At 44.4% G+C, this 26377-nt stretch overlaps 1 protein-coding gene across 18 annotated transcripts in view; it reads left to right on the plus strand.

Annotated features, from left to right (window-relative positions):
• The window catches only part of LOC100119619 (protein tramtrack, beta isoform), a 215712-nt gene that overhangs the window by 167895 nt on the left and 21440 nt on the right, over positions 1 to 26377 (plus strand). For 10 of the 18 annotated variants that reach the window (XM_031927271.2, XM_016983784.3, XM_016983788.3 and 7 more), the window contains 2 exons: positions 10014 to 11280; positions 12022 to 12114. In XM_031927271.2, the coding sequence (XP_031783131.1) occupies positions 10036 to 11280; positions 12022 to 12114 (1338 nt within the window). In that variant the 5' untranslated portion in view covers positions 10014 to 10035. Of the gene's footprint in view, positions 1 to 3374; positions 3494 to 9129; positions 9404 to 10013; positions 11281 to 12021; positions 12115 to 16414; positions 26376 to 26377 lie in introns of those variants that run through there. The other 8 variants (XM_031927276.2, XM_031927278.1, XM_031927279.1 and 5 more) reach the window with 4 other exon arrangements.

Genomic DNA, 26377 nt, shown 5'->3' on the forward strand with positions numbered 1-26377 from the left:
CGCTTCCTTTCTTCGACCGTGCGACGCTGCCCTTCTCTCTCCAGCACATTATCGCTGTCCCTTCTTCTTCCTCCTCTCTTCATCTGGCCGCGCTCCAGTCGCCTCGTTCGGGAGGTGTAAGTGCCTATTACGATCTTCGTCCCAGTTACACTAACAGTTGTTTTCGCGACCCAAAAGTGTAAGTCGCGTTTGATTAATGGCCGTGTGTCTGCAGCGTATAGCTGGCTATAAACGCTCATACGTATAGGGAAATCTCGTGATACATCAATGTTTGTGCTTAAAGTTTATCAATAACCGGTGGTGATAAAATAATGTAATCTCTGCATTGATAGATTATAGGATGTGGGGATAATTGCGATCAAAATAATCGCGGAATGCAAGCGCAGGAATGCAACGCTGCGGATGGATGCAGAAAACTGATTGAGATAAAAATCATATTTCTCTGTGCACGCAACTTATAATCCTGTATGGACATTAATTTATACTAATGAATTCACGCTTATTTCGCTCGTAACGCGTGTCTCGATAATGCAAATGAAGCGCCTCTCCGATTCTTTTTCTCCCCGAGATCGCGCTTATTAATTCCTTATCTCGCCTACAATGTTTCACAGAAGTAACGACAATTCCAAGCGTTCAAAGTGCAATAAATACTCAAGGTCCGCGAAACAACAGTCGCTTTGACTCAAAAGTCATCATTTACGTCACGACCGACTAAAGCCGCGGTTCGATTACACCCCGCGTCCTCAAATACACGCACAATGCGAAGCGACGGCTCTCGTTTTTTTGCCACAGCATCGCCGCTGCGGCCGATTATATACGCTCCCGTCGTGCGTATCAGCACATGGTTACGCTCGTTTCCGATGAGACGGCGAGTTGCGCGCGCGTCTGAAGCTCTCAAAGGCTTTTTGTCGGAGGCAGCTACCCCTCGTGTGAGAGAGAAAGAGGCTTTTTTTAGTGCGAGATATCGCTCGTGAAAAAAAGGCGTGAAATCGAAGTGTATAAAGCTGGCACTTTGTGGCGACGCGAGAGCTACCGGAGGATAGTTTCGAGCTGCGCTCTTTGTCGTGAGCAGTTTAGCTCCTTTGGCGTAGGTCGTATTTTTGATCCGTTATGATACCTTTTGGATATACTTACCGTTCGTTTATATTTAAATTAATTTAAGAGAGGGAGTGTACGACCGCGAGGTTTTCTCCAAACACTGTTGTGCAGAATCGATTAGGCGGCGTTTTAAACCAGTTTTGTCGGAAAAGAAAAAGAAGCAAACAAAACCGTGTCGATGATACATTGCAAAGTGTCGGTGCGGCGGCAACTACTTTAGCGCTCGTGAACTAGTCGACTGTTTGCGTGTGTATTAGAACTGACGTGTTGTGTATTATTGCGGGGGATTTAGAAGTTATCGGTGGAACGCGCGTAAGTAGATACATGTCGAGTACAGCAAGACCACGAGCGAGCGAGAGCTCTATTATACACTCAACGCTGTGTGAATCTAGCGTAGCACACACACGTGTATCTATATTCAGTTCTGAACTTTGACCGAGTATTTCTCAACTCTCGTCTCTCGTTCGAAGGGATGAACTGCTGTTTCGCTTGAATTTTTAAAACTGCCTATATTCCGAGCGATAAGCTCCTCTCTCACCTCTTTGACGGCAGCGTCAAACTTTTCAACGTATATTGACGCACAGTTATCGAGATTAATCCGCAACACGTTAATAATATTTGCAAGTATATGAGGCATAGCCGAGGCTCGAAAGCATATTTTCGCAAAAAATTATACTACTTATTGCGGAGGTAAAAAAAGCAAGACGACATCGCGACATTGTACAGCGCAAACTCTTCGACGAGAGAGCGAGTATAAGAAGAGAAAAAAAAAATGTTCGCATGCGCACTTGGGATGTAAAAAACTAATCGCTATATAATGCCACACGGCATGCGCGCGTGCGTGGATTTATGCAAGAAGAAATCAGATCCAGCGATAAAATATTCCTCGCCAATAAAACACACTCGCTTCAGCGCTAACTCGCGTGAAAAAACTCGCAGCTAATAAACGATATTTGCGCTACATTGAAACAAAGTTTCTGCTAACTTCTCGTCGCGACTACGAAATAAAAAGCAAACTTGAGCGGTGCGCGAAAAAATCAAGTATACGCTAAAAAACGATTAGTCTCGCGAGAATGTCTCCGAAAACGCGAAATAAAAGGCGCGCGCGACGTCGCTGTAGCATAAAACGCACGCGCTAATTACACGTTATGGAGATGCGGCGTCAAAGTATCGGCTGTATATATATGCACTTTTCCGCTATCGGCTATGCGGAACGCACTTTGAATCTTAATTTTAATTACCGCGTTAAAAATCTGGTTTTCCCGCTCGTGCGCATCGTTCGATAGTTCGGCGAATCCTCTCGCGCGGCTTTTTTTTCTTCTTTTTTTCGCCTCCCCCTCCTATCTCTCCGGAATTATATCCACGTGTCGCGCGCGAGGTAGCGCTTCCGAGCGAGCGCGTGATAATCCGTTCGTTATCACGCAGAAATCTTCTCAGTCGCTGGTAATTTACGTTGTACCCGTTCCGCCACGGCGGTAACGGCAGCCGCTGCTTCGTAATTTAGGATATACCGAGTCGAGAGAGAGAGAGAGAGAGAGAGAGAGAGTGAACTTGTGTGTGGGTGTCGCGAGTGACGCGTCGGGTACGCGTATCAATTAACGAGCGATATCTTGCAATATTTCCGGATCGACGTGTACACGTCTTGTACGTAAAAGGGATGGTTCGGTTTTGCTTCTGATTATGAATATATTCATCAATTTGAATGGAAAATTTGCCTTTTCGCTTTCTTTGCTAACACTTGGTGAAGCTCTTCGACTTTTACGAACCTGTGCGTATTAAAAATAGTTATTTCTTTTTAAAAAAACATTGCGTGGAAAACCCATGAAAAATTTAGTTACATATATCAAATGGTGATAGTTCTCGAATATATGCATTTTTGACACGAGCCAAAGTACATTTTTTACTGTCGAAATATTTACTGGTGACTCAAGCAAACATTACTTTTTACGCGTAGGTATTAACTCGAAAGTATTCACATTTCCAATATCTTGCGTTTATCTTGCCGTAATAATTACCGCACGTGTGTACTGTGTATAGTGGTTCTCCACGTGGATTTTATTGACACGGATCTACGCGTGCCAGCAGTATTTTTTGACACAAGCCAAACTGCATTTTTTTTACCGTTCAGGTATTAACGGCGTCGACACGAGTAAGCGCTAATTTTTATGCGTATGTTAAATCAAAATTACTCACATTTTTAAAATATTTATTTATCCTGCTGTGTTAATTACCGCACGTGTATAGTAGTTCTCCACGTGGGCTCTAGTGATACATGTACTGGCGCGTGTGGGTTATACTTTCCGCACGAGCCAAACTACGCTTCTTTACCGTTGAAATATCGACACGAGTAAGCGTTACTTCTTACTCTCATTGGCCTCATCCTTCATCAATAATCGTAAGTAACACCTAAAAAGATAATGAATTCAAGTCAAAATATCGAACTCAAAAATTACGCCCATCATCCCCAAATCAGCAGACAGCAGTTATTCCCGGGAGCTAATTAAGCGCATCGCAGTACCCTCGACCAAGTGAAAAAGCTCGCACGCGCGCGTTCTCGTTCCCCCTCGCCCGTATAACAAAGCTCAAAGCTCGCGGCGCGCACTCAAAAGAATCAGTGCTCGCTCTCCCTACCCTCACCCTCTCTCTCTCTCTCTCCCTCTGTTTCTGAATTAGCCTTCTTCGCGCGTACACGCGTCACTCGCATACAAATGCCAGCTATGTAGCTTCTCTTTCTCTCTCTCGCTCGCGATCGGTGATTGCACAAAGGGTCGCGGAAAAAAGCTCACTTGCGCGCTCGCGGGGTCTGTGTGTTCGCGCGCGTATGTGTGAGCTGCGCAGGGCCGTGCGTGCCGTTATATAGCATAAACGGATTGACCCGAAGAAAACCTCTAAAATCACATAAATAACTCGCTCGCGCTTCCACTGCGCCTTACGTAACGCTGTTATATTCTTTCGAGCGGAGCTGCGAGTGCAAGGGTGGGGGAGAAGGGACTGTACCTATACCGAGTGTAAAAAAAAGAGCGGGAAAAAAAACAAGTGTCTCGAACGAAGCCATGTAATTTCGGTGTTTTGCGTGTATTATCGCCATGGCGGTGCGCAGTACACACTCTTCTTTCGCTCTAGTTTCATCGAAGAGCGAGAGACAGTTATTCGCGTGTAATTTATTCGAGAGCGAGCTGCGCACGAAAATGAATTTAATATATTCCACGCGCGGCGGCGATTAATCATCGTATACACGCGCGGGCGTCCAATAATCCCCATGGCTTAATTCCGCGAGTATACCACTCCGCGAATTTCTTTACATCTTATTGGCGCATTTACGAGCCGCGCACGTGCAGTCCCCGACGTTTATAACGCGCGCGTTGCGTTTTTATGTACTCGGCGGCGGTGCAACCCAACTTCCGTGACTAGTTGGCAACAGATCGATAGATAAGATGTATGCTCGTGTGTGTGTGTGTATAGGTATACTACCGGCATGTGCCGCGGCGGCGCTCGTTGCGCGTCATGGTAGGTCACGATTCGAGAACGGCACTGCGTGATGCCTGACATTCTGCCGTCGTAGTGCTAGGCTGCGGGCTGCCATCTACCTATTTCTCTATGTGTATAATACGCGTGTCTTTATGGGATATGTCGAATATCGACGCTTATATGCGGCTAATTTATAGCGTCCGGAAATGCGAGTTTTCGCGACGACTTTTCTGATTACACGAAAAAAAAAAGATCCGATGTAGTGCCATGACGGTACACGGAATCGTAACGTTCCAGCTTTCTGGTTGGCGACGATAGGTGGCGTATAGGCGCTTCCCGGTTCCCATCAACAGATTTTCGGATGTTGACTATAACGTTGTCTTCGATAGACCTAACTATTCTCCAGATTGAGAAGCAGAAAATAGTACATTACGCAACTAGTGCAAGGGGAACACGATTTACGAGCGAAGCGAGGGCGCTGAACTACCACGAGTGCGTAAGTAGTGTTTCCCTCGCACGAGTTGCGTATAATATTTGTCATAACAAGTGTCGCGGAGCTCGACATTATACTAAATTAGTATATTATATAAATTAAATTTATTTCATAATGCAAAATAGGCCACGCTCCTGTGAAAGCTTATTCATACAAAAAGTTCGTTAAATCACACATTGTCGCTATATACGAGTGTAATTATACTAAACTAAAATATTTTTGCAAATTTAAAAATGAATTATTTTTAATAGAAAATTATTACATCTTTTATCAAAAAATATTAAACTAAAACACAGATATAGTGTATCGTACATTGTAGTTAATTATGATGATTATGTACATTAATTGTAATATTAGAATTATTAAAATGAAAAGAAATATTTTTGTCGATGCTTTCAATAGTAAATGTTTGTTCGCTTTTTTCATCACTGTTTTGTCTACGTTTTTTCAACGGTGAACCACATGTAGCTTGCTGTGTTTCGGTTAATCGATAAAATTCATCCTCAGCGTGTGGTTCATTATCATCATCTCGACCTTCTGAATCAAATCTGGTTCTTTTTAACGAAACTATTACGGATTTTTTGGGTTGATCAACTGTAATTTCTGCTCCAGAAGTAGATGCTACTTGATTGTCAGACTGCGGTATGCGATTTCGGGTGGAATTTCATTTCCATAATCGGATATATCGTCTGTATCACAAGAACTGTTATCACTCATGTTTACTTTTCGGTTAGGTACCAATAGGTTATAAACAAGACGTCTTGCACTAATGATACACAATTTCGCAATCATACATATGTAAAACAAATGACAGCGATAGGATAGGTATCCCCACGCACGCTTCAAATGTTCCCGCGCACGCTGTGAGAGAGCGTGCCTAAGTCGATAACTTTAGCGCCAAAACAAATGACTTAAAGTCGAGCTCCGCGCACGCTGTTATGAAAAAGTAATAATCGAAACCTTCCGGTGCAGCAGCGCGAATATCTCTCTTGCACGCGCAGTACATTACACTATATGTACGGTAACTCGAGAACGGAAACGCGGACAATTAAATCACCGGTATAATGACGCCGCTCTCTGTCACAGTACACGCGAAAACGGGCCGCGAAGTTTTTCTATGTAAAAAGTTATTTACGGCAATGCGCGCGCGTTTCGGCGAAGCGCACGAGGATTGAGACATTTCGTTTATATATACATATTATATTCCTTTTCGTGTACGAAAAGGAGGCCTTGGCACGGAACACCTTTTTAAACAGAGTTGCATAAGCTCTCTCGTTCTCGGTATCTGAGTTCGAAAAAAAAATCAAGTACCCGCGCAAAATAAGCGCATGTAATACAAGTTCGACCATCTTTCATTACGCTGACCAGCGTTTCCTGACCGAGCGCGCTTCTTCCTACTTCGTCTTTTTTTTAATTTTTCGTTCGTCGCCTCACCCTTGGCTGATTTGCATACGCGATTATCATTACTCCTGATGCGCGAGCGATCTCGTCAAAGCTTTTAAATAAATGATTAATTTCGATCGGAGAGAACTGCACTGAAGTTATTTGTGTGCATATATTTTTTTCTGCAGAAAACTATTTATGCGTGTGATTGATGAAGTTTATCAAGCCATGAAGTCACACGCGCTTGCATAATAGCAGTTCACGTTGCGTTACCTCGAATCTTCGGTGTGTCGACGAGTTTTATCTCGAATTAACTTGTTACATTGTCGCTACGAAGTTTGATTAGTTACAAATTTCCAGAAGCGAGAATAAATCAATCTCGCAGAGCTGCGTCTATGTAAATATGCTTTGATTAATCGTCACGACGAAAAATGCGATATCGTCAAGTACGTTACGCACGACGCATGTCGTATTCTATCCTATTCTAAAAGACACACGCTAACATCATTGTATTCGTTATTCAATTGGCTACAAATGCATCGATTCCTAACTTCGAATAATGAAAAATGAAAATGTAATGCGATGACAAAAAAATTACTTGCCAAAACTGCTATAACTGCCTAGGATGTCGCGGTATTATATCAGTTTTTTCAGTCGACTAGAGATCGAAAGAAGCACGTGTCGCCAATACTCTTATCAGAGCTTCAAAAATATAATCCCCCCGTTATCAGCTCAATGCAGCTCGTGCACGATTCATATACATACATACAATGTCTTTATCGAAATAGATCGTCGTTCATTCCAGATTCTCGAATAAGCGTTACGCGACTTAACAACTCACTAACTAATATCCTCTTCTTTACCAGCCAAACCCTCACACATCGGTATACAAACGTCGAAAAAGAAAGCTCGAATCGATACGCGTAATAATATCCACGCGCGCGGCTACTCTTTCCTTTTCCCTTTTTTTAATTCTGCACGTCAATCGCAGCGCTCGCGACAATCAGGAGAGTAGGCTAGCACAATCGAAGCACGCAATTAGTATCGCAAGTGCGCGCGGATGCATGTGTCACGCGAGTATGCGTGCGACTTGCGTCTATCTCTCTCTCTAATTCTCCTTCCTCCGTCCTAGCCTCAAACGCACACAGGCACGTGCGGTACATGCTAACGACGCTTTGAGTATACGCGTATACGCGCTTGTGTGTGTGTGCGAGCGTAAATGTGCAACACGCGCGGCGGCAGTAGCGTATATAGTTTCGAGCTGCGAGCGCGCTGTAAAAAAGCGAGCGAGCGAGCGAGAAAAGAAAAACAACGTACGCGAGATAACGCGCGCGTCGATGTATACATGCGCTATATTACAGCACGAGCGACGCGTGCATATACGCTAGCTGGCTAGGCTACTCGCGCCAATGTAAGAATCAATAAGTGCCGCCACCGGCTAGCTACTCAGCTATCTTGACTTTGCGCGCGCTGCTCTCTGCACGAGCCGCGTTTATTTGCGTGCGGGCAATTTTTTGCGAGAGAGCGAGAGAGAGAGCGAGAGAGAGAGAGAGAGAGAGAGAGAGAGAGAGAGAGAGAGTGAAGAAGAGAGGGACTCTTATTCGTGCACACTGTGTACTGGATCGTTGCTATAGTAGTTTTTATTGAAATTCGTGCCGTTAGGATCGCTCTTCTCTGTATTCTGTGTGTGCTTGCGGATTTTGGAGGGGAAAGTTTGTTTGCTGCCTTTATCTTCTCTCGTACGTAGGCGAGTATCTTTTTTTTTTTTTTTTAATGGAATTATCGCCGTTCGCACACGTGGAGTTGTTTTTGAATTCGCTGTACTCGCGCGACGGTGTACGATATCAGCTGGATTGGTTTTCGAACGTTTATACGTCGAGCAACGTCGTTTATGGTTGAGGAAAATTAGAAGGACGTTATAGAGACAAAATTGGCCGTTTAAAAGTTTTCCGGTCCATCGACGTTTTCACACGCTGTCGCGCGGGTGGGCTTTTACGAGGACACTTTTCGCTGCGTCTTTCCCATCGGCCCCGGTTATATGTACCGCATAACCCCGTTAACAATATACCCTCTTTAGAGGCAAACTGCATTTTTATTCTCTTAAAGCGCGAGAACCACTTAAAACTAAAACTTACTTTCGCGGAATACAAGCCTGTCCGCGATGCAAATTTCACTTTACAGCGTCATCTGCGCTCGCGTATATAAAAATAACTAAATACACCCGCGTTTACACGTCGTTAGCGAGCAAATATTATTCCGTATAAAAGCCTGTGTGTTAATCATCGCCCGGTACAGAGCTTCGAAACTATGCAATAACAATTTTTTTCTTCCGATTACTTTGGGAAAGAAAACGTAGATTCGCGAGGTATGCTCGTATTTTTCGCTCGCTCGAAATTCATCCATCGAGGAGCTGTGTATGAACCGCTGATAAATCGGCGAAAACATCGCTGTGTGCGTGTGTAACGCGCGCGAGGTGTATATTTATATAGTGTGGGTGAACTCGCAATATCCGCGCGGTGCGGTGCGTCAGATAAAGCATTAGTCGAGCGCGCCGAGACACGACGGCAGCAGTTCGCAACGCATTTTATCAGCGAGCGCCACGTGTAATACACGATTGATAATTCATTACGTGCGGGGGACTGAGCGACGACGACGCTCTCTCTCTCTCTCTCTCTCTCTCTCTCTCTCTCTCTCTCTCTCCGTCTCGTTCGCTCCCTCGACTTCGTCCCCCTCCTATGCGTGTTCTCTCCCGCCGCGTGCATATGATGCTCTTCCACTCTGTCTGTCTTGCGCGTATGCTTATAGTCGCGGCTAGTGGACTCGACGATAAGCCGGCCGAGGTCGACTGAACAGGTGTTTTGTTGAGGTCCGAGCTCCCGCACGTGTGTGTGCGTGTGTATATGTGTGTGTGCTATGCGGAGCTTTCCGCGGAGAGAAAAACTTTCGCTGGCGGCTAGTGAGGTGGGAGTGATTTTATGTTTGTTCGAGTTTAATCGAGCTGTTGGGCTGTACTTACGCGTTAAATTTTCACGATTGTAGAGAGGGACTTAGAATCGGTAGTTCGGAGCATGGCGTGTCGCGCGGCTTCGCTTTACGGCTCGTAACATTTTTCTATAGGGCAGTAAAATATTACGGTAGCGATTTCTGCGCAGCGGTCGAAGGTCTGCTCGCGGTGTACAAGAGACTGTTTCCTGCTTCGCGCCAAAACGGCTCTATCAGTCCGCGAGAATTCTTCCGAGAAGTTTAATCGCCTCGATTACGGTACGCACGTGTAATTACACAGATGGAGCGGGAGCAAGAGTAAAAAGCGCGCGACGACACCGCTTTAAGTTGTAATAATACAGGTACAAAGCGTGCGATTCTTTCGTGAAGCGCGGGCAATCTCTCGTCGGCGCGCTCGGAGCTGACGAGAGGCAGTAATGCAAGCAAAGTAACATCTCAGCGCTATCATTAACCGGCGCCTGTCTTTGGATCAAAGATTTTAATAACAAGCCTCGACTCGCATAACGTATACGCGAGTATAATACGCATATCATCGAGTAACCAGCTTTGTTTGTTTGGCTCATTTCAGCAGGGTTGTGGGCAGTACAGACATGGGAAGTGAGCATTACTGCCTGAGGTGGAACAATCATCAGAGCAACTTGCTGGGTGTGTTCAGTCAGCTGCTGGAGTCGGAGTCGCTGGTGGACGTGACGCTGGCGTGCACGGAGGGCCCGTCCATACGCGCTCACAAGGTCGTCCTATCGGCGTGCTCCAGCTACTTCCAGGCCCTCTTCCTCGACCATCCGAACCGCCATCCCATCGTCATCCTGAAGGACGTGCGCTTCGCCGAGCTGCGCACCCTCGTCGACTTCATGTACAAGGGCGAGGTCAACGTCGAGTACTGCCAGCTGTCAGCCCTCCTCAAGACGGCCGAGAGCCTCAAGGTCAAGGGCCTCGCCGACATGACCAACATCAACGCCGCGGCGGTGCAGTCCTCCAAGGAGGAGGAGCAGCAGTCCCCGCCGCAAGCCCAGCTACCCGCCCAGCAGCAGCAGCAGCCGCAGCAGCAACAGCAGAGCACGACCGGCACGTCCTCGTCCTCGACGACGACCACGACCACGACCACAACGGCAACGGCGACGGCGTTAACTACTCCGGCAGCGAACGAACCCATGCTGCAGGACGCGCAGGATGAGAGGCTCCACCAGCACCACCACCAGCACCACCAGCACAGCGGCACCGGCAGGTCCAGCGACAGCAAGGACAGCAGGGAGCGAAACAACGACAGGGATCGAGACTGCAGGGATCGAGACAGAGACCGGGAGCGGGACCGCGAGAAGGAGCGCGACAAGCGGGATACTAGCTCGAGGGAGCGAGAACTACAGCAGCAGCAGCAGCAAGCGTTGGCGCAGCAGCAGCGGGACCGGGAGCAGCGGGAACGGGACCGGGAGCACAACCTCAGCGTGAACGAGTGCAGCACCGATGACGTCGAGATCAGCGAGTGTCCGGCCTCGCCGCCGACCAGCGCGACAACGAGGACGTCGAGAGGGGCCGCGAGCAGTCCCTGCCCGGGACCGCTGGCCCTGGACCGGCCCAGGTCCAGGCGCGACTCCGACTCGGCGGCCAGCCTCGAGGAGACGAGGGGCTCGCTCAGTCCCCTCTCGGTCCACAGCGGACCCAGCGACATGAGCCTCAGCAATAACAACAGCAGCGCCGGCGCTGGCGGTATCGGCGGCGGCGTCACGCCCGTCACGATACCCATCAGCAGCCTTCCCCAGAGCCGGCTTCCGTCCCCGCACAGTACCGAGCCCTTGGCGGGCCCCTCGGGTCTGCCTCCGGTCCAGCAAGTGCCACTCGTGAGTATCTCCTCTTATTCCACATTTTACACGGATTTATGCTCAACTCTCTTGTTCATTTTTTTTCTTTACATATACTTTGGATATTTTCTCTTTTCGATTTTTGGTGGTTATTATATTACATATACATGCATATCTAGGTATTTCGATCAAACTCGATACATTTACTATGTTACGTCGCATGTGCATTTTTCTTCAACCGCACTGATTCTTCGCTCTCTATACGCTGCAGCGAGAAAGCTGCGGAGTATTTTTTTATCGCTGCCCAATTTCTCGCGAACAAACGTAAATTTTTTCGCAAATTCTCGCGTCGTCGCCGCCCTTTACAACGGAATACCGCGTGCATTTAACAATGAAGCCAGCGTCACAAAAGCCCGCTCTTCATTATCGAAAAATATTCCTCGCGTATATAACGTTTCTAAAAATAATACCCGCGCGCTCGGATCCAAAGAACGTCAGTTCGACGGACAATAAGCCCCCGGACGCGTGCTCGGCTCTCGTCCTTTGTGAGAGAATTATTAAACGGTTATAATGGCCAATGTGGCGTTCATATTTCACGATTATACCTATTTATTAAATTGCGATCCGCAGCCCCCCGCGCGTGTACGTCGATGTAGCCGAAAGATCCTAAAGAGAAGATGTGTAAAGATTCCAAAGAGGGGGGAAAAAATCAAATCAAAAGAGACTGAGCGAGAAATCGCCGCGAAACGATCTAAACACTGAAAACGTGTCCTTTCGCAGTCTCTAAAAAAGGAAGTGGACTGGGAGAGGTCGACGGAGGAGCGGAGCGCGAGCAGCGAAATGTCCAGCGACTACCGACTGCCGCCCGATCCGGTGAGTGCCTCTTGCATTTTCCAATTTGGATATCTTATCGATTATTCTTGTTCTTGTATTTCTCTCTGCTCTGCATAAATATACATATTTAATATTATATATACATATATAACAGTATACAGTCAATATTATTATCATTATCATTATTATTGTTATTGTTATTATTGTTATTACTATATATATATATATATTACTTTTATTGTTTTATTTATTACATTACACACATGTTATACGAAAGAAAGAAAGAAAGACAGAAAAATAAATAAATAGTAAACGAATCGCCCGGTTCGGATGCATCTGTAATCGTGCGACACGACACGGCAAGGTCGTTGGGTTGCAGTTGATAATGCAGCGTATATTTTCGTAGCGCGACAATGCATATATAATTGCAGCCGCGACACGCGCCTTATACGCGAGTCTATGTAGTACGTTCTATTATATCACACGCTATCGCGGCAAGATTCGATCCGCGTGTACTTTTCACTCGTGTTTCTCGTTGTTACTCACTTGGTTCTTGTGCGATTCAATATACCTGTGTGCGCGATCGTTGTATTTTTTTCTTCCGCTCTCGTGTTATATTGTGCTCTTTCTCTCTTTTTCCAAGGAAACGCACGCGTACTTTTATTGCTTTATTATTTTTTTTCGTAAATTCTGTTCTACGGTAGTCGCAGCGATTTTACTGGATACGCGTAGTTTCATCGATGATTATGTGGGCGATTTTTTTTTTTTGGTATATCGGAATTGCAAAAAGGAGTAATTGAATAACTACTGCATGTGGGTTTGCTGCATGTGCCCAAGAGCTTTGCTGTCTGCTGCACACTGTCACGCCGAGTATTATTATGTTCGAACATTATACATAAATATATATAGTTATAATAACTGTGCTCTCAGTCGCCGTGTACATTTTGTGGATTTCGTCTCTCGAGATAATTGGTCCTTTTTACGATTGCTAAATTGAAACATATCTTTTTTTCAAAATTCAAGCTCGATTGCCGAATTCTTATAAAAGTTATAGAGACAAACTTATTTGAAATACACGGCAATCACGAAATAGTACGTACAGTTTGCTCAGTCAGATATATTCGATTCTTGATCTAAACATACAGATACTTAAATCTAACAGCGAGAGATCTCAGAGCGCGCTTTATACTCCTGCTATCTAGAAAAAAAAATAACTGAGTCGAAAGTAAAGAAAGAAAAGAAAAATCTAGTCTCGAGTCCAGCTTCCCGCTGCCTACTTTGCCGTAGTTCTATATGTGCATCCCATTTTCTCTCTCTCTCTCTCTCTCTCTCTCTCTCTCTCTCTCTCTCTCTCTTTTACTCTTTTATCTTTCTTATCAAAGCCTCACGTTCGCCGAGCCCCCGATGCCACTCTCTATCCTCCTTTCGCTGCCGCGTCTCCGTACGTAAACAGAAAAAAAGACAGCTCGCGAATCAGTATAGATGCTCAAATTCCAAAAAAAGACAGCGGCAATCGAGAAAGCGCGACGCAATCGAACCGCGAAGTCACAAAAGTCAGTTTTATACGCTCGACTGGAAAACAGAGCATAGCGAGTTTTTCTCTGCCACGAGATTTCGTTGGAATCGATTCGTAGAGCGTGGATGTGTGTGAAAATCGCGCGAAAAAAAAATATAAACGCCTGTTGCTCCGGTACAAGATCTAAACGTTTCGTTTATCGATCTATGCACGCCGACTTTTTGCGCGACGATTAAATAAGCATTGTCGCGATCTAGCTTTCTCCTCGACTTTCGCGCGTATACCTGTCATTTTTATTTTCCGCTGCTCATCTTGGTATAAAAAATGAAGTTGACCTTCGTTCTTTGCCATTGTCTCACCCTCACGCTAATTAATAATCATAGACATCACGCATCCCGTGGTATTAATTAACTCGACATTTTCAATTCTTTTTCGAAAATTACGATCTTACTTGCACGATGTTATTCCTTTCAACATTGGCTTTTGAATTTTCGCTCGAAAAGTTACCCAACTGTCATCCTTATCGCGTTTTCCTCATTTTAAAAGAAAAACGAAATAACAATAACTCGTTACGCTTCCCGGCAATACCACGATACAGACACGCACATCTATATGAATAATACAGGAAAAAAGAAAAAAACAGAAAACGCGCACGCACCCAATATTATACACACGTGCACACTCCATAACGTTCGTGTACATCCACATGTGTCGTTGAGTTGAGAAAAAAAATTTTTGCAAAAAAAATTAATCTCTTAAGTATTATAAACATCTTTGTCAACATATATCCAGTACGTACTACGCATATATCATTTACTTTCTTACTTTGTCACATTGTCATATATATATTATTATATTCTATATATTATTATATATTTGTCTTTCGGTTGCTGTTTGCGTTGAATGCAATTTGCCTTTGCTCAGGATGTTTATGCCTCGCGGTGCGTCGCAACTTTGCGCTATCACGTACCGCAGACTTGCGACGCACGGCCGACGCATATAACCAAAGAAATAAAAAAAAAAGATAAGAACAAATGCCGTTCGAAAGTCCATGAACACGCACGGGTTGTCTCATAATAATGTTGTTGTTGCTATGCGATGATAAATAATATGGGAATCCTATTTTTGAAATTTTTTCATATACGTATATTAAAATAAATAAAAACTCTGAGCTCGTGAGAGTTTGGACTTTGGGGTGGCTCCTGCTGCTAAGATGTTTTTGTTCGATTGTTTATTACTCTATACTGTTTTTTTATCCTATACTAATTAGAAATTTTGTAATACACGCATTTGTTGATTATCACTACTTATTTTGTTCTTCACCTTCGAAGCCAATAATCGATTGTAATAAAATGATTGAAAAAACAAAAGATAACAGATTATTATGAACCACAGAAATAATGATTACTAAATGTTTGTAATGATCGCCAAATAGACCGCGCGCCTTTTGGCGGTCTCGCGTGCGCGCCAAACAAAAAAATGAGCGTCAACTTCTTGTGTTGCTGCCGTGTATCCTCTATGTATATATATATATATATCAAAACAAAAACAAAAAGTAAATGAGACAATATGTACATTCCTTGCAAAATAAAAGAGAAAAAAAAAGAAAAATCAGACACAACTGTTTACTATCTATAGTAAAGTTATAGAAACGCGGCAGAAGACACTTCTCGCCACACACTTGTGTACATACACGAATGATATATTATATCTATACACGACATATTTAGCTTGCGTTTTGTAGTCAAAGTACTTATATACGTCAAATTGAAAAAAAAAGAAAACTCGTAGTTCACCGAATTTCTTCTCTTCATCTTTCTCGCGGGCGGAGGGCTACAATTATATTATGCTCTGTCTCTGTTCTTGTATATCTATGGCTGCCTCTCCGTCTAAATATATATCACTCATTTTCTTCGGGTAAAAAACCGCGACCCTCCGATCGATCTCTATACTTCAGTAATATAACCTTATGCAAAAATAGAATCCGCGGCGAAGAAGCAAAAGTTGCGGCCGCAAAGCTTATACTCGTCGATGATTCTTAATCCAACTTATTTTCTTGTTTCCATATGAAAGAGTAACGTTGTTGAAAGAAGAGATTCGGTGAATCAAGAAAAAGTCGAATACGTCGAATTTCGCTCTTACTCACACACAAACACACCACTATCTATATGATATTATAAAGATACTGTGCACTGCCAATTATTTCGGCTTACCTCTGTTTACGACACACACGAGCCAAATTCGATGACGAGGCCGCGATTAGACTACCCCTTTTCTTTCTTTATCTATCTCCAAGTCTCGAACTCTCTTTGGGAATCAAGCTGTCTATAGGCGCGAGAGAGCACTGCAAGCACAGAGATTCGCAGAGACATTTCGAGAGCGAGGAGCATATATAAGCAATGAGCAACTGTGCTACTACGACACTGTATCTAGAACACACTGAAGCACAAAAAAACACGACAACAAGTTATACGTACAAAACGCTGGAGCAAAGAGAAAGACAATGAACAATATGTCGCGTGATGATGTGTTGCCTTTGAACGTAGTCAAAGAGAGAGAAAGAGGGAAATGATGATAGTAAAAAACAAAGTAGAGCCAGCTGGAAGCTGAGACGGCGATGACGATGATGATGATGATGATGATGTTGATGATGATGCTGATATATATCTGAGAGCGAGTAACTGAGACTGTAGAGTGTCGTGCGTGTATGGAAATCGGTTCGGAGTATTGTGTACAAAGTAGAGAGAGACGCAATAGCGGAGAGAGAGAAGCACTACAGCGCAAGCGCAAGAAGTTGATGTTCTTAATTTTGTTTGGTTGCAGGAGTTGATGGGTATGGATGAGCGGGTGTTTGCGTGCATGTACTGCGGTGCCTCGTTCCTCCACCAGAGCAAGCTGACGCGGCACATCCTCTCGCACAGCCTCGAGTCGCTGAAGTACCGCGAGCAGGCGGCCCACCTGCAGCTCCAGGCCCAGCTGGGCCTCGAGGTGCCGACGGGGCTGCACCTGCCGGCCGAGGCGCACTACCCCGGCGCGGCGGGCCTCGGGCCCATCGAGCCGATGGACCTCGAGCTCGCAGCCGTCCACTCGGACCCGAGCTCCGGGGTCGTGCTCTGCAAGTTCTGCGGCAAGTCCTTCCCGGACGTCGGCTCGCTCATCAGCCACCTGCCCGCTCACACGGGCGACCGGCCCTTCAAGTGCGAGTTCTGCGGCAAGGCCTTCAAGCTGCGCCACCACATGAAGGACCACTGCCGCGTGCACACGGGCGAGCGGCCCTTTCGCTGCTCGCTCTGCGGCAAGACCTTCTCGAGGTCGACGATACTCAAGGCCCACGAGAAGACCCACTACCCAAAGTACGTGCGCAAGTTCCTGTCCCCGAGCCCCGTCGACCCCAACGAGGAGGAGGCCGCGACGCCCGCGCCCAACCCCAACCCGCCCAACCCCCACGCGCCGCACCACTGAGCAGCAGCCAGCCGCATCCGCAGCAGCGATCCACGCCGCCGGCAGCAGCAGCATCATCATCATCGACCTCCTGCGACGGATCCCGTGACGACCGCGACCACGACGATGCAGCTACTAGATCATCAGCAGCAGCAGCTCGCGCTTTTCCTGCTCCTCAGCGGCGCCAGCTCCGCCGCTGCTCCCGCGCCGCTCCGTCGATGACGAAGTCCCCTCTTCGTCCATCTTGTTGCCGTTGCCGTTGATGATGTTCTTGTTGCTCGACACTCGTTGTTGTCGATGCGCGCTTAGCTGTTTGAGGGAAAAAAACACACGCCCATCCACCCACCCACCCACACACACACACACACGAGAAACGCGCGGCCGCAAGGTATTTTCTAGTTAGTCCTGTGATGATTTTTCGTTAGACACACACACATACACACCCACCCACAGACCGTGTCCCAGCGGGGGGAGGGACACGCTAAACGAAAGGACATATATTATTACGCGCGGATGCTTCCTCGCTTAATCAGTGCTTTAAGAGAGAAAAAATGAATAATAGAGAGCGGGTTTACGAAAGCAAACAAAAAAATACATAATAATAATAACGTCTCGATACGCGTGAGTTGTATAAAGATTATTAAGGTCAGTTTAGCGCGACAACCGTATATATAATATAAATAAATAAATATATTATATATATGAGTATATAAATATTATATATATATATATATATATATACATACACGATTATATCGGTGAAAATCTCTTATAGAAACGAAAGAGGACAAAGCCGACAGAGACGCTGCGAGAGAGAGAGAGAGAGAGAGAGAGAGAGAGAGAGAGAGAGAGAGAGAGAGAGAAGGGGCTAGAGTAATGTGTAAGATGGGGAGAGCGCGAGAGTTGCGATGTCGACTACACACATACGACCAAGACTTTGCGAGACTTCTACGCTGTAAGCAAAAATATTTAAAACAAACAAACAAAAGGACGACGACTACGAGACGCCGAGAGAGAGGGAGAAAGAGGGACGGAACGAGTATAAGAGAGAAAATAAGACAGAGAGAGAGGCTGAGAGTGCGAGAGAGAGAGAGAGAGAGAAAGAGAGAGAGAATGCGTGAGTGCGCGAATCTATCTACGAGCCGCCACGGTTGGTGCTTTTAAGAGATTTTGATAAAATGCTGTGAATATTATATTGATTACGATAACTATAGCTATTGTAATGATTGTACTAATACGTTGTACGAATGTACGATGTGACTGTTGTTGATACGATTCAAAATATTTTATACAGTTGAGGATGGCGATGACGACCATTATAACAAAAGGAGTAAAAACACAGAAAAAAAATAATAACACGTGCAGGGTGGCGAGACCGGGGGGCAACCGAACGATGATCTTTTCCTCTCTCTGATGAGTATATAATAATTATGTATAACGGAGAGACGCGCGAGTCCGTAGGGTCGCGAGGGATGAACAGGGACACTTTCTTAGAGACATGCACGGCCGATTCCGAGCTGCTACACCCAATAGTAGGTGAAGATAAATAATGCATTGTTAGGAGTGCGCTGACGGTGCGAGCGACGATCTCCTTTCCCGCAGCCCAGACTGTATTATAATCGATTATACAGGGCACCGATCGGTGAAAGGAATTCACGAGAGCGTCCGTTTTGAAATCGGTTCACTGTGCGCTTTCTGTCTACGGCCGGATTCGGTGCGACTACTCCTTTACCCGGCATCGTCGCGAGATTGGTGTAAAAATTTCGAAGAAGCAATATTTCCTCGTATTGAACATCCCGCTTATGAAGGACATAAGTTGCGCGAGCAATGTGTAATCGATTGGGCGCGGAAGAGGATCGCTCTAGAGGCAAATGAAATGTTGTGCAATCAGAGACAGGTAGGGTAGTAGTTTTAAAGTTAAATGCGTAAGGTGTAGACTTACTGGCAATGAGTTACTAGAACAGACCAAGTTTATATATATATATATATATATATATATATATATATATATATATATATATATATATATATATATATACAGACTATATATACCTGATGATGCGGTAGCCATCGGAGACAGTGCAATAAAACGAGCAGCACCACTCTTCTCGCCTTCAATTCTGTTGATCGCGTTTTCCTTCTTTTTTCGTTTTATATCTTGTATCTACATACACACACACGCACGTACAGTACACACTATACTGGGAGTCCTCGCATTCGATAACTCGTGTAAAACGGCCGATTACGGAAGATATTGAATTTCGTGTATACTTGTTTTCTCTATTGCGAAAAGAGAGCATTGTTGGTGCTGTAGCTACTATCAAGTGACGAATGAGTCGATTCTTCCGCAGTCGCGTTTTGTTGCTATTTTTTCTAAATTATGAATCTAAGCACACGTTACACACTTTACTACCAAAAAGGCACCGATGGCTTTTAATAAAGATGACCCGAAGGAGAGAGATCGCTTCGTTAAAAACCACGACAATCTGGCTCAGTTCGCGCGAGGGGACGTTAGTGGACAAAACAGTATTTATACATAAACGTTTAATTGCGAGTTATTTAAGTTGTTGAGATTATTGTGAGGAATGAGACTTGAGAGTAAGGATGAAGGCGAAATTCTAAATTTTTTCTTAAAGATAAAAAACTAAATATGTCTCATGAGACAAAAATATCGGAAATAACACACACGCGCGCGCGTAGTTGTAGATAGTGAAAAGGCGGTATAATGGAAATGCACGGTTGCGTTGGCAAACGACATTTCATTATTCCAAGGACCAATTGAGGGCATGGATTCGCTTTAGAGATTTTCTCAATCGCGTCTCGCATTTTTTTTCGCGCAGCGACTCTTATATAGATTAAATACGATAGACTCGCTGCCTCGGTGAATAGAAAAAAAATTAGTAAAAAAAATCAATAAAAATCGAATAAGTGACGATAAAAAAAATATAATATCGGCGAGATGAAACATTCCAGCTGTATAGTACGTATATAGATATACACGACAAAGTTACGAGCTAATGGCTGAAGCGTAGAACCGACGGCTGCACAGCCGCACGTCGGGGAGTCGTTGCACATTGTTAATCGCCGATGCTATTTTCCCGAGGCTGCAGCAGCACGAATCGGTCGATATATAGACGACTCTCGCGGCTGAAATATTCAAGAGCCGCGCGTCGGCTCTTCTCATATTTAAGAGCACGGAGATACAATTCCACGGTAAAATTTCGTTGCGACGACGATGTATAGAGTTCACTAGAGTTGAGGGTTATATAGAGTCCGAAAATAACCGCGGCGCGACAGTAGCTATATATTCGTAGGTTAACGGGTACCTTGATTCTTTTTAATTAGAGCATGGGTGTAGATCGTTATTTTCAAGTAAAAACGGTTGAAAAAAAGTTGAAGAAAAAAAGGAAAAATATTGTGAAAAGTCTTTACCGCGAGATTCGGAAGTGTTAAAATCGATGAAATTTAAAATCTTTATATAGGCAAAAGTGAGTTTGATCCGTTGCGCTTTGGAGACTGATGATGTATAATGTAATATCATAATAAGCGACGATCGGTACGAAATTTCGATATTTACTTTAATAGGCGTTATTGAATTTTTTAAAGTTTGGCGTTGAATTTGGAAAGAACGTTATTATTATTCGATAATACACGGTGCGAAATTTTTTGAAAATTCTTGCAACCTAATGTGATTTATTTACAAGAAGTAGGATTAGGAAAAGTGTTTGTTGAAACGAGAGTGATCTCAGAGCTGTGATGAATATACATATTACTAGGTGACTAATAACTACAAAGTAGAATCGTTATAATCGTAAGGGAATTCGCGGCTGGTTAGGAGGGTGGGGGGACTACTAGTGAAATTCTAAAGGCTTGCATTGGTTCATCAGGACGCGATCATTATATTATCGACCCGACACATGTGTGTGTATACGTCTAACGATACATTCCATCGAGCGTCTTTCCCCGTCACCGCGCGGACGAAACTGAGCCCGATTGTCATCGTACACGCATAATAATCCATCGGTCACTCTCTTGAATAAAAGCCGTCGTATAATCACGCATCACCTATACACTACAGCCGCGCGTTTATGGGCCGAAAAGGACCGTCGGAAAATCACAGCAATAGACGCGCGCGGGAGAGATAGCGATCGATGCGGTCCGACTCTGCAGCATATAGAGGACCAGGCGTTCTTCTCCTCCTTCTGACCCTTTTCGCCGGCTTTCCTCGCGAGATTAGCAATTGCCGGTGCGGGCGCGCGCGAGATAATGGCCGAGATCGTCCACCTACAGCTGCGCGTGCTCTCTCTGCGGGTGCTGTATCGCCGATGCAATCTCGTACCAGGCGACCGCCTAATCGCTGTGTTTCCCGAAGAGCGTAATCCCTGCGTGTGCAGCGGGACAGTCGCAAGCGCAGGCTCTCTTTCTTCTTCGTATACGGACTCTCACTCGCCGCTTTCGCCTATGTGTGTGTGCATATTACGCAAGCTCTCATACGCACTGTCAAGTAGGCCCCGTTGTCGCGCGTGAAATTTCTCTCCTCTCGGCTTTTTACTCGGCGTGCGACTCGCTCGTGTTGTATGCGCTTATGTATAGCTAGGAAAGTCGTAGAAGTATAGGTTTCAAGTTCCCGTAGCGCTTAGAGTCGACACATACACACATACACTTACAGATATGAGAGAGACTAGGCTGCGAGATATTGAGAAGGCGACAGATAAGAAGGATCCGCGTGTACCTGCGTGCGCGTTTTTTCGTAATATATAATATGACATAACGGTCTTTACGTATAAGGGTTAGCTGGTCGTTACTTATATTACTTAGTGCCCGCGTGTAAATATCCTCTCTATCGCCTGTAAGGTGGAGATCGTAGTCGAGAGAAAGATCCGCGACGGGGTCCGGCGCGGAATCGCGCGACTCGCCGTATGTCTTTCCACGTATACAGCTTTCTTATGCAATTTTCCTCTTTCGGTTGAATTATCCGTTATATAGTACATACATATGTAGACTTATACAAAGACGTGCCTTTTTAGAGTGTGTAGTTTCGATTCACGCATATCAGCGCCAAAATGTAAACGTATTATATAGCTTCACGATTCGGCGACCATTGTTTGTTCTCCATACCCTTTTCGTTGCTTTCGGCGACGATCGTCGGCGCGTCGCGTGATTCCGAGCGACCCCGCAAGGACATTATTGCCAGAAGTATTAATTAATTTAATTTATTTCGAGCTCGCGCCGGGCCGAGAGCGGCCGTTGGATTGTACATATTACTATTATAGACGAACGATATGAGCGAGATTATACGCGAGACGGGGGATTATTGTATTTGTCGAAGCCACGCCACTATGTTATATGTTATACAGACGAGGTCCGCGAGCAGATGCTACTGCTGCTGTGTATAAAGTTCACGTGCCCGCCCGCGAACTCGTCCTACATACGATTATAGTAGACAAATGTCGCGAGGAACATAATTATCGTGTATTACACTCGATCGTTTCTTTTTCCAAGCGTCCTCTTCAGTAGTTCTATTTCTGTCGATATATGTCTTGTTGTACAAGCACCTAAGTTACTTTGCATTCTTAACATCGTCAATGTCCAAATTCTCTATATCGAAACGAAACGCGTCTACACCGCTGGCATCGGCGGGAGAGACGCGAACAAGAGCTTCGACGCGATCGCGCTCGCGAGTGTATAACCTTGCAATCGCGAAGGTCTAAAAATATAATGAGCGTATGGAAAAATGCAGAGCCGACGTCGAGAGAGGGAAAGAATCGAGCGTGCTATTGGCCGAGCGTATACATATATGCATGCGCGCATACGCGGATGCGTCGCTTGGTTACGATAGATACATCGTAAATTGGACAGTGACGCTCATTTTTCTAACTCGCGGTGATTCTTTTTTTCCTCTAATCCTAGGCTCGGGAGATCATCGGCGTTCTTATTTTTGGCGAATAAATTCGAGTTGAAAAATTACAAATCAAAGGCGTTGCAGTTCGAACGCGAATCATCGATCACCATAATCTGCGTAATTCGAGTCGACGACTTTTTAACAATAAAAAAAATACGCGAGTCGCAAAGAACCAGTAGGCCGCGATGGAGAAGCGCTCGAGATACTTAATCGCGCATTATTCATACGTACCACGTGTACACTTACCTGTAGAGTGCGTAAGTTGCGTATACATAAAAAATATAGACGGAGGAGAATAGTCGATGAACGAGTGCACCTCTGACGTATAGAGTACAATCAATTAGCAAAGTTCCAGTTTATAATTATAGAAATTATAGAGCTCATAGGTCGATGCTCGCTCGCTCGCTTGAATAAACACCGGCGCATTTCAACTTCAAGGGGGTTCACTCGTGAGCGCGCGCGCGCGATTTTATTGTACACTTATATATATCGCGCGATTGTTATTGCAGTAGGCACACCTTATACAGAGCCGTCGCGGAAAGTTCGAATTGACGGGAAGCGATGCTATCGAAGAAACTTTGTTAGACGCGTGCTAGCCGTTCTTCTAATTATTATTCGGCCTTTGACACGATTGGTAAATATGTCTTTGATGTACATCGCGTTGATTTCAGATTTACAAGGCGTGATGAAAAATTTGCCGCATCTTTGTTCGACGTACACACACGTTATTCGTTATTTCTATAATATAGAAAAAGGGGAGAAGAGCTCGCGTATGTGCACATGAAACGAAAGAAAAATGGCTGCGGGCTCTCGAGTATTGTTTTTGACGATTTTTAATCAACGATAGCTTTTCCAGCCTCGGCTTCTCATCCTTCTTCTTTTTTCTCGCGTTTTACATACGTACACGTATACATCAACGCGCGATGCTGCTGCAGCACAAGGGAGGCTTTGATATTATTTGTCGCCGCGCGCGAAATGACGAGTCTCTCGTTGTTTTTACTTTTCCTCCATATACCTATATGCATCCGCAGCTCTCCTTCGTTTTTCGCACCGGTACTCACATACACACACATGCATAGCACCTACATGTACAGTAAATAGCAGAATATATATACGCGATCGCAGGCTGATATCTATAGTCTATGGTATATATATATATATAGCGGCGAATCACACAGATATACATATATAATATACACATACGCCGCATAGTGCTCGCTTTCCTTTAGGTTGTCGTGTCGAGCTTTTGCGACGCACTCGTGTGCTGCACGCACGACCGCGATGACGAAACCCGTTTTCGCGGCGGCTTCACTCGTATACATACATGATATATAGTATATAGTAGCCGATCGAAACACGCAGCGTACACGTGCGGAGGATATTATAAATGTGTAAAATACACTGCACACCACACACATACACACATACACACATACACACACACACACACTCATATGGTTGACCCCTTCACCTGTTCTCTTTTCGAATTTGATCTCATTCCACTCGGTCGACTCTCCTTCTTATATACTTTCCGCGCTGAAGCTTCCCGGTCTTGTACGTCCGACGTGCGACGAGATATGAGCTGCTATTGTTGAACCGAGAAACATTTTCTTCTTTTTTTTCAATCGACCATTTTATACATACACGTTTTTATCTTCGAACAGCTACTTAAGTGATGAGAGCTTTTACGTTAATTAAACGCAGCCTGATCTCGATTCGAGTTAAATTTATTTTAGAAACTTTACCAGCCCTTCGCACGTTGGACGGTTGAACGAATTCGAAACTATATCCGTCTTATTCTCAAACACAAAACTCACCCATCAGCAACGAAACAGGTTGACGATTTACGAAGCCGATTCCGAAGAATCGCATATAGGTATGTGGGCGCAGGTTACGAGCGTATCGAAATAAGGGTGGCGAAGGAGAGTCGCCCGTGCGCGCTCATATACGTATATACTGTGTAGGATATAATTTTAGGTGCCTGCATAATACCATACTTTAATGCTAGTACGACTATTAATATGTTTCTGGACTAAAGTTCCTTGGGGGGGAGGGGGGGGGGGTGTTCCGCCGGTCCCCAGTGCGTGGACTGCGGACGTGTGTGGCCCCGATGTGATGACGGTGCTTTGTTTCTCTTTTTAATTATAATTATTATTATCATCATTGTAGTTTCGATTATTATTATTATTTTTACGAACTATCACTGCGACATTACTACTACATCATTATACGAATATTAGGTTCTCATCGCGACACACTAGATACCTAATGAAAACTGCGGCTATACTGTTAATTTATATGTTAAGCTTTATTTTGTTACTTTCTAACGCATATAGAATAATTATTATTACTATTTTATTATTACGAGTATGATTATTGATTATAATTTAGGATTATTATGTACCATTCTGTTTAGTTTTAACATTATACTATTATTATAAAAATATAAATTCCTATTTTGAAAAGCAATATTCTTTTATGATTTGTCACGAGCTCTATTCGTCATTCTTTATTGTTTCTATCCTTGTTTGCATCCTGAACCCTTTTTTATTTTCCACGCCAATATTGATTTGTAGGTATGTATTTTATAATTTGAACGAAGCCGATATATTATATACTTTAGCAAAGACGACAAAATTGTTGAAACATTTGAAAAGTTTATTGAATCGCAATGAGGTTACCGTATCTTCAGGCAAGATTTAGACAGATATTTTTTTGGTGCAAAGATTTAGTATATGTGTTACAATCGCATTAATTGCAAGCATTCCATTCTATTCTATTCTGTATAATTTTCTAAGAATATACGTTCCATAAATACGCGAAAATTATTGTGTTGTTATAGGCGTTCATGTATATTCGTCAAGTGAGTTATAGTTAAGCGAGTCTGAGAGGGAGCGAAAAAAGAGTAATAATATACGTTTTAAAACGACCGACGGCGCACTCGACTGATTGTAAGATATATATATATAGGCTTCGACTGCCACACAACACAGTAGGGGAAAAAGGCAACAATAAACGCGTGGCGCAAACATTACCTTCTTTGTGTGTATAGTATGATTAATAGTGCGTAGAGAGGTGAGACTCGATTTACGCGGATCACTTATTTCTCGGCGTCGATTTTATCTGAATAAATGAAGAGTCGCGAGAGAAGTATAGAAGCGACGATGGCTTTCAAATTCTCATATACGTTACTTATATTGTTAGATAAGGCATGAGAGCTCGAAATGATTCAAAACACGATCAACGAGTGAACGCTTCGATCGAACTTTAAAATTTGACAAATTATCGCTGAAACGAGTTTACACCATCGCAGTAAAATCAGAGCCGAATATGTCAAAGAGCGAGCGCGCAAATAAGCCAATTAACCCGACAGCCATAATAAAGCCCACACCTCCTCTCTCCCATAAAAAAAAAAAAAAAAAAACAGAAAAACTCCCTCTCGC

The sequence above is a fragment of the Nasonia vitripennis genome, chromosome 3 (genome assembly GCF_009193385.2).
Source record: "Nasonia vitripennis strain AsymCx chromosome 3, Nvit_psr_1.1, whole genome shotgun sequence".
Taxonomy (NCBI): domain Eukaryota; kingdom Metazoa; phylum Arthropoda; class Insecta; order Hymenoptera; family Pteromalidae; genus Nasonia; species Nasonia vitripennis.